The sequence below is a fragment of the Panicum hallii genome, chromosome 3, assembly GCF_002211085.1.
Source record: "Panicum hallii strain FIL2 chromosome 3, PHallii_v3.1, whole genome shotgun sequence".
Classification (NCBI taxonomy): domain Eukaryota; kingdom Viridiplantae; phylum Streptophyta; class Magnoliopsida; order Poales; family Poaceae; genus Panicum; species Panicum hallii.
In genome coordinates, this window is record NC_038044.1 from 4255195 (window position 1) to 4269655 (window position 14461).

Consider the following 14461-nt stretch of genomic DNA (forward strand, 5'->3'; position numbering starts at 1 on the left):
GGAAATGAAAGAACTCTGTACAGAGTACAATCACTCAGAGAACTCTGTACATCTTGGAAAGGGAAAATAGTCAATCAAATGTGCATGCACCTTGGCAATAAAATGTGAATGTAGGAGTGTATTCTTTTTTTAGACGGAGGGATTATAGCAATGGCACAACCGCACAACCACGTCCGTTGTTTTCACACTAGACCGTGCATAGTAGTGATAAGTAGTTACTTAGAAACAAGTACTAACATACATGTAGGCATGCAACTCCCTCTGCACTTTCCAGGAAGTTTAGTGTGATGGGTTCATTATTTACGGACACATACACATAGTTATCAATTAACGACCTAACATATGTTCCTTCTTGACCAATGTGCTATAGTATAAATTGCCTACATAGCTGTTCTTCACGGCTTCATCATCAAGCAATAGGTTTAATTTCTCGTCGTCGTCAGTCGTGAAGAACCTTCTGCATTTGGCGCAGAGCCATGTTGTCCTCCATTGTCCCCTCTCATGAACCTCCTGCCAGCGCAAGAGGCAGAGCCAGGCAACCCTCACTTGCCACTACTGCGTCTCCCTACGTGGTGGAAGACTGCCTCGGCTTGCTGCAGGTGCTCAGCGACGGCACCGTCCTCCGCTTCCCGCCGCCGCCTTTCCCCGCCGGCGACGGCTGCGACGATGGCCGGGTGGAGTGGCGGGACGCCGTGTACGACGCCGGCAACAACCTCGGCGTGCGAATGTACCGGCCTCGCCGCCGCGTAGCGGCTGATAATAAGGGGGCAGCGGGGCACAAGATGAAGACGAAGCTGCCCGTGCTCGTGTACTTCCCCGGCGGGGGCTTCTGCTTCGGCTCCTACTCCTACCCCAAGAACCACGCCCTGTGCCTCCGCATGGCCGCCGAGCTCCCCGCCGTGGTGTGCTCCTTCGACCACCGCCTCGCGCCGGAGCACCGCCTCCCCGCCGCCTTCGAGGACGCCGCGGCCGCGCTCCTCTGGCTGCCCGGCCAGGTCCTCCGCAGCCCTTGGCTCGCCGGCAGGGCCGACCCGCGCCGGGTGTTCGTGTCGGGCACGTCCTCCGGCGCCTGCGTCGCGCACCAGATGGCGGTCCGGTTCGGCACCGCGGGGCTCCACCCCCTCAAGGTCGCTGGGTACATCCTCTTGATGCCCTACTTCCTGTCGGAGGAACCGACCCCGTCGGAGCTGAGCGCGCCGGCGACCGCCTTGCTGAGCCGGGAGAGGAGCGACAGGTACGTCCGCCTGGCGATGCCGGCGGGGTGGGACAAGGATCACCCGCTGGTGAACCCGTTCGGGCCGTACAGCCCTAGCCTGGCGGCGGCCGACTTCGGGCGCGTGCTCGTCGTCGCGGCGGAACGCGACCTGGTCAGGGACAAAAACCTCGAGTACGCTGAGAGGATGAAGGCGTTGGGGAAGGACGTGCGTCTGGCCTTGTTCCCAGGGCAAGAGCACGCCTTCTGCGCAATCAAACCACTCTCGGCGGCCGCCGATGAGGTCATACGCCTCATCAAACGCTTCATTTAGAGATGAATTCGCGAAGCGATAATTGGTCTCCATTGTCACGGACACCCAGTTTGAACATCATTTGTTCATCAGATCGTGAGCGAAGAGAGCGCTGAATCCAAAACACTTCAAAGGTTTATGCGTGTTATTATGTATATCTCTTGAATGAAAGGAGAGATATCTCTTGAGTGAATCACGTACTTGATCTCGTTCCTGTTTGTGTGCTCAACTAACAAATCATGCATGGCGCCATGGCCCATTCTTTCTTCTTTGGAGAATTTTGCCACCGAGAAAATTTACAATCCTTCATATATATATATATATATATATATGTTATCGACGTGTCTATGATAGGTGGAACCCGCCGCAGTCACTGATATGATACATGAGGAATTTAGGGTTTAACCATTGAGATGTGAGAGAATTTTCCTTCTTCAGAATAGATAATTGGATTCCTTGGTTACATGATCGAGTTTATGAAGCCATAAGTTCTCCGCATGCCATGGTCCTCTCTTTTCTCAAGATAAACAGTCCTCGTCTTTTGCTCAATGCAAAGCTCTTATTACAGGTGGAAACCAGACAAATAACCTAGTTAACTTTTGTGATAGTTCGATGGTGTAAACTTATCATGCACAATTTATCGCATTCTTTCTTTTAAACTTTTTCTTATGCGGTAATTACAGCCGGTTATCCGAACACAATATGTAAGCGTAGCGAGCTCTTCCCTAATAATGAGGGCCACTTAAGTCATTGTTCTTCAATATTACTAATCTGTCTATGATTATTCATAGGCATGCAATCTCGCGGTAGGGGGGAGTTGATAGACTGATAACATGCATGGACACATCATCCTTTTTTTTTTGGGAAATAAACCAGTGACATATGAATTATCGAAGGAATTATCAAACCGCTTTTGAACAGTCCACTGAAAATTCCATTTTCAATTTGCTAATGTAGGACTTCAATCTCAAGGTCCAAAAATATTTGCTAATCTGAACAGCCCGCTTTTGAACGACTTCAATCTCAAGGTCCAAAAATATTTGTGGGAAATTTCGTTCGCAGATAATTAGTGGAGTACGATTTTAATTGCTAAAAGACCTCTCAAGGTCGTCGTAGGATATTGTCAGGAAGAGTTGACGGCGCGATGGGATGCTGGCCGTGCATGCTCCGACCGGTTAGCTCATCGATCGGGATGATCGAGCTCGCATGTGAACCCATGTGGATGATTGGTGGAAGTGGAACTAGAGCATCCATATTGATATGTAAGTGATTATGAGAAAGACCGTAAAAAAAAGACTAAGGAAGTCTGTCAAAATATATATTATAGTAAGGCTCCGTTTAGATGTCGATATTGGAGGGCTTGGCATTAAATTGGGTTCAATACCAAATCCGTCATGGTATTGAAATGGATCACAATTCCAATTCTACTGTTTGGATTACATCAAATTAGCTTTTGGAATCTTACTAACTAGCCCAATTCAATTTATGTTTGGAAGACAAAGGGTGGAATTGAAATTTATCCGGTGAGAAGCGATTGGAAACGCCAACTGGGAGGAAGAAAGACGAGATGGGGACACCGGCGCTGTGAGGGGGCCGAACCCGCGCCGCCGCGAGGGGGGCGGACCCGTGCCGCTACCGTGGTCGCCACGAGAGGGGCGGACCCATGCGGCCGCCATGAGGGGGCGGACCCACGCCGCCACGAGGGGAGCAGAACCATGCCGCTGCCGCAATCGCCGTGAGAGGGGGCCGAACCCGCACCGCCGCTATGGGGAGCGGACCCATGCCGCTGCCGCGGTTGCCACGATAGGGGGGCATTCACGTGTGTTGTTGCTGGGGAAGGGAATGAGGGAGGAAGGGGCCGGCGGGTGGGGTGATGCAGCTTGAGGGAGGGATAGAGGGAGGAAACCGGTGCGCAGGGAGAAGGTGACCAATTCGGCACAAAACCGAGAGGTAAGGCTCGGTATTGTTGGTAAGGGGACGCGGGTGCGGGGAATACCGCTTATTGGGGTAAGATTCCAATTCCGAATTCCAAGCCATCCAAACAAACAACTGTAATTGAAGTTAGCAAATATCAACTCCAAACGGTGTATAATTGTTTTCGTTTAGAGGCTTTGAGAATGGAAATAAGATTGGAGCCCTAGTTAGTGTATGAACAATCACGACGAGATGGACAGTGAAGTCAAACAAAAATTGTAGCAGCAGATGCAACCAACCGTTCGTGTTGACAGACTTAGTTTTTTTTGCGAATGACAGCTACTTAGTTAATTAATTATGTAGGATAGACTTAGTTAATTAATTATGTAGGATAGAGCTGTTTTGCGCAATTACAGATACGTGTTGACTGATAACTAGAGTACTAAGAATATGCTACGACTCATTTTGAAATCAAGCTAACTTAGCTCGTCTCGTTAAGGCTAACGAGCTGCAAATCAAGTTTGAACCTAAGTGCATGCACTCTCTAATGCTTATAAAACAAGAACGACATGTACTCACTTCCAATCCCAATTCCCAACCATCTTCTTCCTTCCCGTGTCCTCTTCCACACCGAGAAGAGCCCCTTGACCACCATCACCCTAGCTCAGCCACCCACCACGCTCCCTGCACACATCCTCCAGGCCACCTGTCACCCGTCGAGTCGCAACCTCCAATGGCGGTGGCTGCGGTGCACGTGCTTGTGTTCCCGTGGCCTCTGCAGGGGCACATCAACACGTTTGTGCCTTTCAGCAAGGCCCTCGTCGACTCCGGCGTGCACGTCACCTTCTTGCACACCGACCACAACCTCCGCCGGGTGCGACGCACGGCGGCGGCGCCACGCCTCCGCTACCTGTCAATCCCGGACGGCCTCCCCGACGATCACCCCCGCTCGGTGGGCGACATCTTCACGCTCATGGAGTCCATGTCGACGGCGGGCGGCGCCGCCTACCGCGCGCTGCTCCGCTCGCTGCTATCCCCCGGCAGCGGCGTCGGCGAGTTCCCACCGGTGACGTGCGTCGTGGCCGACGGCATCATGTTGTTCGCCATCGCCATCGCCGAGGAGCTCGGCGTCCCGGCGCTCGCCTTCCGCACGGCCAGCGCGAACAGCTTCTCCGCGTACCTCGCCGTGCCCCGGCTGCTGGAGCTGGGCGAGACGCCGCTCCCCGTAGACGACCCCGTGCACGGCGTCCCCGGGATGGAGGGCTTCCTGCGGCGGCGGGACCTTCCACGCCTCGCCCCTGCCGCGGACGGCCACCCCACGGAGAGCGAGACGGCGGCCGGCGTGCACCCCATGCTGCTGACGATGGCCAAGGGCATCGCCGACTGCGGCAAGGCACGGGCGCTCGTGCTCAACACCCCGGCGTCCCTGGAGGGCTCGGCGGTGGCGCACATCGCCCCGCACATGCGCGACGTCTTCGCCATCGGCCCGCTCCACGCCATGTCCGCCGTGCTGGGGCCGGCGGCGGCGGCGGCGAGCCTGTGGCGCGAGGACGACGGGTGCGTGGCCTGGCTGGACGGGCACGCGGACAGATCGGTGGTGTACGTGAGCCTGGGGAGCCTCACCCACATCTCGCACCACGAGTTCACGGAGTTCCTCCTCGGGCTCCTCGCCACGGGCTACCCTTTCCTGTGGGTGCTCCGGCCGGACATGGTCGGCGCCGCCGAGGAGGCGGCCCTCCGGGGAGCCGTGGGAGACGGCAGCAAGGTGCGCGTCGTGGAGTGGGCGCCGCAGCAGGACGTGCTGCGGCACCGCGCCGTCGGGTGCTTCCTCACCCACTCCGGGTGGAACTCTACCATGGAGAGCATCCTCGAGGGCGTGCCGATGGTGTGCTGGCCTTTCTTCGCCGACCAGCACATCAACAGCCGGTTCGTCCACGCCGTCTGGCGAGCGGGGCTGGACATGAAGGACGTGTGCGACAGGAGCACGGTGACGAGCATGGTGACGGAGGTCATGGAGTCGAGCGAGATCAGGCAGTCGGTGCAGGCGCTGGCGCAGCGGGTGAAGAGGGACGTTGCGACGGGGGGGTCGTCGGATGCCGAGTTCAAGCGGCTCATCGGTTTCATCGCCGAGCTCAGCGCGGGGCACCGGCACCAAGACCGGACTCCAGTTATTACCAACGGTGATGTCAGCCACCAAGGCTGAACACACACGTACAATGCTTGTAAGCTGCTCGTGAGAAATCGTGGACTTCTGCGAGGAGTTGCTAATTTTCAAATTTTTATAATTTCAAATTTAGCTATTTACTATTTGTATTTGATATGGACTCTTTTATTAAATTTTATTTTTTATTTTTCTAATTCCGAATTTAGCTATTTACTCATCGTATTCTACATAGACTCTTCAAACTCTTCGGTCATATTTTAATTTTTTTAATTTTTTAAATCCGAAAATAGCTATTTATTAACCGTATTTAATATGGACTCTTGAGTCAATTTAAACCGTTAGATCTTTATAAAATTTAACGGTGCAAATTTTCTCTTTTTTAGATTAACGTGATAATTTTTAGACCCTATTAGCGAACGTGGTGGCTTCTTTTTACACTCTCTCGTTAATATAGTAGATAGATGTCTTTTTTTCTCGTACAACATATTTCCTGACATAGCTATATTTACACGAGAGAGAGATATGAAAGTGATATTTCAGGTCAGCTATAAAATTTGTCTCGACTTTATATTACTCCCTCGAAAACTAAGAGCCTGTTTGGCATATCTCCCTCTACTCCAAAAGCAACTCCGGTTTTTCCGGTGGAAGTTCCTTCGGTGGAGCTAAAACCGTTTTGGAAAATATTTAGCAAAACGGCTTCTCCACTTGTTTAAAACACATAGAAAAGGTGAAATATCCATATTACCCAAATATTTCCTTTTTATTTCTCTTTCTATTTCTTTTCCAATTTTTTTTTCTTTCCTTGACATTCTCTCTCCCCCTTATCCATTCAACCGGCTGGCTCTATCCACGCCTCATCTCCCAGCCGGCCACTGGACACGCTTCTGCAGCTGGCCGCCAACCCACCGGCCGCCGGCGCTTAGGCTCTCGCACCAGCCGCAGGCCGCTGCCCGCGCTCCCGCAACCAGCCCCCGCCCACGGGTCGCCGGCGCTTAGGCTCCCACCCCAGCCCGCCGGCCGACGCTAGCCGCTCCCTGCGCCACAGCCGGCCGCCTCCCACCGTCCGCTGCTGTCCCGGCCGCCGGCCTCAAGCTCCGGCCGCCGCCTCACGCCTCCCGTCGCGGACCGGCCGCCTCATGCTCCCGCTCGCGCCTCACGCTCCCGCAGTCCCGCTCGCGCCTCACGTCGTCGGCCGGCCGCTGCTCGCGCCACCCGCGGAGGGCAAAGTTGGTAAGCAAGGTGGAGAGCCGGGGAGCCAGTTTTTCTGGCTCACGCTCCATCTTCCGGCTCCTCTCAGCGGGATTTCCGGGGCTCCCTTCCAAACAAGACCTAAGATTTTCTATGCATTCGTTACGTTAAAACTAGTCAAAATAGTTACGCGTGATAAATGATGGGCCATAAAATGACACTTCGATTAAACTGGTAGGGCTTTCAGATCGGCCCTGATCTGATAGTTACAACCCTACTTAGCGACAAGATGGCTGCGTGTGGCTGCAAAGACCGAAATAATTCCCTTTTCTAATAAAGCCACAGTGACAGATCAATATCAAGCCCCGACCCAAAAATTGCATATATAAGATTGGTCACCGTACGGCCCCACGAAAAGATCATTAGTGATGAATTATAATGGACCCTCATATGTTGACATTACTTTTGTCATTTTTCAAGTGGTGACAATGTAGAAACCTCTGGGTCTTTAATATTTGGGAAAAATTCAGTTTACATCTTGAACTATCACAAAAGACTAATTTAGTCTAATTCAACTAGAAAAAAGATAATAAAAAGATAATAAGGACCATCCAACTATTGAAACCGGATAAATTTGACCTCGTTGTGGTCTTAAAGGTAGTTTTTTATTTTCTAAAAATTAAAAATATTCAAGTTTAAACTTAAAAAATTATAAGTAATTTAATAGGTGCTAGGTTTTCAAAAAATGTAACATATCTATTGGCACACTGGTTATTCGGATCCAATTTTTTTACGATTCTAGTATTTATTTGCTTATAGTTATATCTATTATTTTTTAGTAAATAAGATTCAAATAGAGTATCGACATATAGTTTACATTTTTAGAAAAATTATGGTATCAGTTTTATATTTTTTCTTATTTGAAATGAATTAGTTTTAATTTTTTTATATTTAACCAGAATTTTTTATTTTAAAAAAATATAAGATCACATTTGGAACCACCCAAGGTGTCAAATTAGCTGATTTCGATACTTGGATGGCCTTCGTCATCTGGTTTTACGATTAGAGTTTGAAAATCGATCAATTGTGCTAGTTCGAGGGTGGAAATTGATTTTTTTTCCCAAATATTTTTCTAATTATTCTTTGTTGAAAAAATATTTTCTTTAGAATTGACATCGCAAATGATTTGTTGCTAGAACTAAGGATAAATCATGACAAAACAATTTTTATGGTCACCCTGAACCCAACTACGAAAACCATTTATTTTCACAGTGGCTAAGTTTCAGTCGTGTTGGATTCCGACCGTGAAAAGCTAAGCAGGGAACCATATGTAAATCGGATTGTGTGGTACCCTACTGCCCTCGGATACGTATTCATTTCAAACAGTAAAATTATTACACAATTCTTACCATATTGCACAATGACTTTTCTCTCATTCCCTCGGAAAAAAAAACTCTCTCATTCAAATAATTAGCACGTATAAGTTATAACCAACAAAGCTTCACGGGATTGCTGCTTGCTTGCATTCAAAAGACAAAGCGTATGGAAGGGAAACAATTTAAGAAAAAGAATTACAAGTAGAAAGGATCATCAGCACAAGAGAAGATCCCCCTCATTATTTCAGCAACACACGTAACCTAATTAAATTTGCGTCTCTTGCACATAGACGCCAATGGCGTCGAGGAATCGCATGCCGCGCGCAAAGAAGCCCACAATGCTGCCGTTGTTCTGCGCGGGGATGCTGAATGGCGTGGTTCCATTTCGTGGGTTCCCAAAAGGCCCGTATGTCCTGACGTTGGTGACGATCGCAAGGGTTCTAATGATGTTGTTGTACGGGCTGTAAGAGCCGATTGTTCCAAAAACTTCCTTGACAAACTCAGAAGGTGCAAGCTCAATCTGCATTGCAAGAACACCAGAGTAGTTTTTACTATTAAAGTAGCAGAACTAATCTTATTGGCCACAATCCACAAATGGTTTGCCTTGGCCTAATTAAAACAGTAAAACCACAATAAAACATGTTTAAATTTTCACTGACCGTTCTGGTAGACGTTCCTCCTGAACCACCCCACCGCCCTGTTGTGTGCTTCTGATCATATTGGTCAAAATATGAAAATTCAATTCCGTCAATAACTCCGCCGTAATGAATTGTGATGCTCTCTAGACGACTCGGTGTGTCTGTTATGTCCCAAGCTACCCCTCCATTTCCACCATATGGCCCCTTCTTGATGACACGGCTCTGGTGCATCCGAATGACACATAATTATATATATGTGTGGTATTTTGGCGTCCAAAATGAAAATTGACGAGAATTTTTTTCTTAGCAATTAAGAAATTAAAGCAATCTGTGTTGGGCTGCAAATGGTGAGTAAAATTCCGCTCTTACCGTCTGCGGCGATCGTTTCAGCACGGGGAAGAATCCGCGGATGGTAAGTTGTATGATGTTACCATCGCTCCTCGGCTCGTGGAACTTTTTGTAGATGACGCCTCTTGCCATGGCGAACTGCCCGGTTCCACCAACAATGGCATGCTCACCATGCTCAACAGATATGCCCATCACCTCAAGCGTTGAGCCATGAAACCTGTACCATAGTAGTCATATTCAGGTAGTAGTTAGTATCATTCACAGCAATGATCACTCTGATAACTAATTCTACATATTCAGCAGATAGCTTGACTAATTATGTGCTTACTAAGTTACTATACAATTATAGTGCATAGAGTTTTTTCTCTTCTTTTTTACAAGGACATATAACCACAATTAACAATGGTAAATAAAAGTTGGTGTTTGTGGGTACCTCTGATTCTCGAACACTATGCTGAAAACATTGTTCCAGTTACCAGCATGGATGTGCAAGCCTTGCGCACGGGCTACGACGGTAGCGCCTGGGCCTGCTCCATCGTATATCGGCCAGTTGTTGACGACGATGGCACCCGGACCGGTAGCGGCATCCGAGCTTGTCACTCCAAACTGGTTCCTGTTTGGATCCAGAGGGGTTTGGAACAAGTAGAGGTTGCTGAAGCTGTACTCGGTGTTCTCAACGGTTACACGGCTTGGAGTGATTTGGAAATTGGCCATGGGTGAGTTTGGGAGAGCAGCAAGAGCTTAATTAGCTAGGGAAGGCTATCTCCTGTGTGAGAGAAATGAAAGGTGAGGATAGGTACTTATATGCTGCAAGTAAGGATGCCTTGTTTCTCATTTCAAGTCTGAAGCCTGTGAAGAGAACAATTATCATTGACAGACTTTCCTCCATAGTCTTTTCATTGCAGGTCCTCCTTAGTCATTAAAATTATCATTTCGCTTGCTCCTGCAGATGCATCAATCCACATGGGGTTCACATGCGAGCTCATCCCTGAAACTAAGAAATGAAGATGACGGCCAATGAATGATGTAAGTATGCATACGATTCCATTTCAACGTCAGAGGGAAACGATTAGCTACAGGTCGGCAGCAAGCATCCATCCATCCATTACTTCAGCAACCACCAGGTCAAGTCTTCATAACAAAACAAACTCTTACGCATGCGTCCTTTTATAAATGCCGTCTTGTTTGGTTCGTGCACGCTATATGCTTCGTAGTAGTGGATCAGCACAAAGCACTACTGTACTTAATTTGACTTGACACAGGATTAACTTAACAACTTCTTGAGGTCGAATGGTATAATCGTTATGAAGACTTGACCTGCTGGATGCAGAAGTGATGCTTCGATGCTGACGGCCTGATGACCTAGCTCGCAGCATGTGTGAACCCAAGTGAGATTGATGGGACGGGAGGATTCAAATTAATTGATATCTTAGAGACTTTAAGCAAGACTGCAATCAAGAAGCTAAGGAAGTCTGTCAAAATCTATATAGCTCGCATGTGTACCCATGCGGAATGATTGATGCAACGAGAGCCAGCAGATTATAGTATTCAAAAGACTTAAGCAAGACCAGAATACATAAAAGGACTAAGAAAGTCTGTAAAGAACTATGGAATTGTTCAGTTTTGCAGGCTTTTGGAGGATGAGAGACCATACTGCCCTAGCTGCAAGCGCTCCATAAAAACCTATGATCGCCTTCCATTTCTCATACACATACAGGGCAGCTCGCTACATAACCGGCGCCCACTAGCCAATCAAGCCTTTCTTCCATCACTCCTCCCAGAGCTCGCCCAAACTAATTAACCCCATGGCCAATTTCGAGATCATTCCATCCCCTTTGCCTGAGGAGAACAACGAGTTCAACTTCAGCAACCTCTACCTGTTCCACACCCCTCCGGGTCCAAACAGGAACCAGTTTGGAGTGACAAGCTCGGATGCCGCTACCGGTCTGGGTGCCATCGGCGTCAACAACTGGCCGATATACGATGGAGCTGGCCCAAACGCCGCCATTGTTGCCCGTGCGCAAGGCTTGCACGTCTATGCTGGCAACTGGAACAATGTTTTCAGCATAGTCTTCGAGATTCAGAGGTACATACAGAAACATCTACGTGTAAGATGTATAGTATAGTAAGAACAGGATTATTAGTGAAGATTTCTGGCTTTGGTATTAGATTGGAGTGAAAACTGAATATGATGCAGGTTTAAGGGGTCAACGCTTCAGGTGATGGGTATCTCGGTTGAAAATGGTGAGTTTGCAATTGTTGGTGGGACGGGTCAGTTTGCCATGGCAAGCGGTGTCATCTACAAGAACTTTCATGAGCAGAGGAGCGATGGCAACATCATCCGACTGACCATCCAGGGATCCTCCCCCCTGCTGAAAGGGTGGTCGCCACCGCCGGTAAGAGAGAATAAATATTTCAGCTACCATTTCCAGTTACCATTTGTAAGAATCCTAGCCAATTTTGTAGAAAACGAAAAATATACCATATAGTTATTAATTGTTGTGTGGATACACTTGCACACCAGAGCCAAGTCACAAAGGTTGGGCCATTGGGTGGAGATGGTGGGGTGGACCAGGACATAACAGACACACCAGGGCGTCTAGAAAGCATCACTGTGCAGAGCGGTGTGGTTATTGATGCGATCGCATTCTCATACGCTGACCAAGCTGGTCAGAAGCGCAGCGCAGGCCCATGGGGCGGTTCAGGCCGGTGTTCCAACACGGTAACTGAAAATCTGAACTCTGAACACTTTTTATTTGACAGACATGTGGTCTGAGGCTCATTGAGCCAAGCAATTTCTGGCCAACAAGGTTAGCTCGCTCTCTGCAGGTTCTGCAAGCAAATGACTCGTTGTTCTTTGTAACAATGCAGATTCAGCTTGCCCCCTCTGAGTTCGTGACGGGCATTTCCGGGACGGTTGGCCTCTACCGCTCGTGCAACGTCATAGCATCCCTCACGTTCGTCACCAACGTCAAGACGTACGGGCCGTTCGGACTTGGAGACGGGACCCCATTCACCGTCCCGGTGGAAGACAACCACGGCGTCGTGGGCTTCTTTGGGCGTAGCAGCAGATATCTTGACGCCATTGGCGCCTACGTGCAACCACAACAATGAACCATGGCTGCTGTGATTTCTAGTTTCCACGCACTGTGTTCCTGCTATTATTAATGAATAAGATGGGGATCTTATTATCATCTTGTGCCAGTAGTGATCCTTCCTACTTGTAATACTTTCTTTTATTTATTTCAATATTGAACGTTGAATGTTGCGCCAGCTGAATTCGTCTTGTGATAGAGAAAAACATAACAGAAGAACTCAAGAACACAATGTTATATTCATCGTTTCAAGCAAGAAGGGAAAAAAAAGGTTCAAGCTGTTGGTCCACACACGGTTGAGAGTCATCAGGCTGGGACCTAAGCATCCCCTCCCGCGACGCCCTGCCGGGGCTCTCCGCGCCACACCGGCGGCGGACAGGAGCCCGCCGCCTCCTCAAGGGCGACATAGGAGCCGATCCCGACGGCCGCCGCGGCGATGGCGAGGAATGATCCGCCGGCGAACACCCCCGCCACGAGCACGGTGCACCTATAGTAGGTGGAGACGTCCCCTCTCGGCCGCCGCTCTCCGCTCTGGTTCCTCAGAGCGCCGACGAGGAACGCGCTCGCCGCCAGAATCGCCAGAAACCTGCGCGCGCGCGAGCGGCCGCTCTGAGCGTGTACGTATCCCGATGCTAGCTAGCTAGATAGGTTGCGCTGCGCGCTGGGCTTACCAGGAGAGCAGAGAAGAGACGACGACGCCGGCGCGGCGGACGTCGCCGGCGCGCGTCCTGCAGCGGTCCCAGCAGCCGGCGGCGGCGGAGAGGACGACCTGGCCGGTCAGCAGCGAGGCCGCCGCCGCGAGGCCGCACCCGAACGCCGGCGTCCTCCGGTACACGCAGGTGGCGCCGTCGTACCTGACAAAAGACTGCACCGCCAGGTCAGTCAGTCAGGGACCCATCGTGCACGTGCACGTAGACGGATGCGTGCGTGCGCGCGTTGCCTTGGACTTGCTGGTCGCCTCGCCGATGATCCCCAGCGCGGCGGCGGCGAGGGCGAGCGCGGCCACCGCGGCGCAGATCACGGCCACATGCCCCTCCACCATGGTAGCATCACGCGCTCCCCTCGATGTGCTGCTCCTCGGAGTAGTCGGGGACTTGTGATTTGTGAAGGATCTTTCGATGGAGACGAGAACAGCAAAGCAATTAATGCAAGTTAAATTACTTATCGTCGATGTTTCCTTTGACTTGGGTTATTATTGAGATAAACGACATGTATGCCTCCTGGACAAAATCGCCATGGTCTTAGGTGGTCTTTTTCTTTTCACGTAACTTTGGTCATCTTCTACTTTGTGAGCATTGAGGTTGGACATTTGACAATGGTGAAGTAGGCAAATTCGTCAAGAAAATATTTTCGTAAATTATAAATGTATAGTGTTCATATGGTTTGCAGTATAAAATCACCGCTGGACACCAAACGATCTCGCAGCTCATCCGGCCCACCGTGTTGTCTGCAGCCCAATGGACCACATGGACTGGGCCGCATTGTGCGCCGGACCCAACGAGGAGTTGAAAATCCCAAAAGCAGAGCAGGCAAGCAAGGGCCTTCGTCTTCCTTGGCTACTGAGCCTGGGAGGCAAGGTAATGATGAGGTGGCAACAGAGACCGAGTACAAGAAGGATCCATGGCAGCTCGTTGGAATGATGAGAGGCTTGGTATCAGATGCAGGAAGCATATCGCGAGGACAACCTAGCTAGCAAGCCCGTAGAAAGAAATGGACAAGGACATAAGTTTGAAAGGAATAAAGCTTTGATTGGAGCTGTCACTCTGGGGGGGTAGACGGAACCTAGATAGCCACGAAAACAAAGAAAAAGTATTCGATCTGTCGCCCTCCTCCATAGGCTTGGTGTTGCTCTTGCTCCTATATATTCTTGGATCATCAGGAGGTTTGGCACTAGATGCCAGCGTCGCCTTCCATGCATATACCTACCCCGTTTGGCCATTGCGTGCGTCACACCATCAGCCAATCCACAGGACGTACGTTAGGGTTTGTTTTTGACGAAATATGTTAGGTTTAATTCGCCAGCTCCATCAAATTTGTAAACCATCTCCTCCTCAATCTCAATCTCTTACTGCTTGTCTGCAGAAAGCACAATACACGATTTCAGATTTTGAGCTAAGTTTCCAGACAAAAATACCCACATGGAGAGAACCCTATATTTTCAGGGCCATCAAAATTTTATGTTCAGTTTCAGTATCGTTATAACTTTTGATTTTGTGCCCCCTTCATGCCATGC

General features: G+C 49.6%; 5 protein-coding genes across 5 annotated transcripts; 3 read left to right on the forward strand and 2 right to left on the reverse strand.

Annotated features, from left to right (window-relative positions):
- Positions 1 to 476: 476 nt before the first annotated feature.
- LOC112884533 (probable carboxylesterase 15) lies at positions 477 to 1545 on the forward strand. The gene has a single exon (XM_025949935.1). It carries the CDS (start codon positions 477 to 479, stop codon positions 1524 to 1526), a length of 1050 nt encoding a protein of 349 aa, XP_025805720.1. The 3' UTR covers positions 1527 to 1545.
- Positions 1546 to 4023: 2478 nt separating this feature from the next.
- Positions 4024 to 5775, forward strand: LOC112887394 (7-deoxyloganetic acid glucosyltransferase-like). Its single transcript, XM_025953553.1, has one exon. The coding sequence runs from the start codon at positions 4153 to 4155 to the stop codon at positions 5620 to 5622; it is 1470 nt and encodes a 489-aa protein (XP_025809338.1). The 5' UTR covers positions 4024 to 4152; the 3' UTR covers positions 5623 to 5775.
- Positions 5776 to 8255: 2480 nt separating this feature from the next.
- On the reverse strand, positions 8256 to 9949 carry LOC112886526. The gene is made up of 4 exons (XM_025952449.1): positions 9567 to 9949; positions 9155 to 9350; positions 8807 to 9007; positions 8256 to 8667 (listed from the first exon to the last, which is right to left on the reverse strand). Exons 1-4 carry the CDS (start codon positions 9845 to 9847, stop codon positions 8413 to 8415), a joined length of 933 nt encoding a protein of 310 aa, XP_025808234.1. The 5' UTR covers positions 9848 to 9949; the 3' UTR covers positions 8256 to 8412.
- Positions 9950 to 10742: 793 nt separating this feature from the next.
- On the forward strand, positions 10743 to 12406 carry LOC112886547 (mannose/glucose-specific lectin-like). The gene is made up of 4 exons (XM_025952482.1): positions 10743 to 11219; positions 11331 to 11529; positions 11658 to 11855; positions 12005 to 12406. The coding sequence occupies exons 1-4, from the start codon at positions 10939 to 10941 to the stop codon at positions 12245 to 12247; spliced, it is 921 nt and encodes a 306-aa protein (XP_025808267.1). The 5' UTR covers positions 10743 to 10938; the 3' UTR covers positions 12248 to 12406.
- Positions 12407 to 12546: 140 nt separating this feature from the next.
- Positions 12547 to 13270, reverse strand: LOC112884535. The gene is made up of 3 exons (XM_025949938.1): positions 13176 to 13270; positions 12900 to 13082; positions 12547 to 12814 (listed from the first exon to the last, which is right to left on the reverse strand). Exons 1-3 carry the CDS (start codon positions 13268 to 13270, stop codon positions 12547 to 12549), a joined length of 546 nt encoding a protein of 181 aa, XP_025805723.1.
- Between the last annotated feature and the right edge of the window lie 1191 nt (positions 13271 to 14461).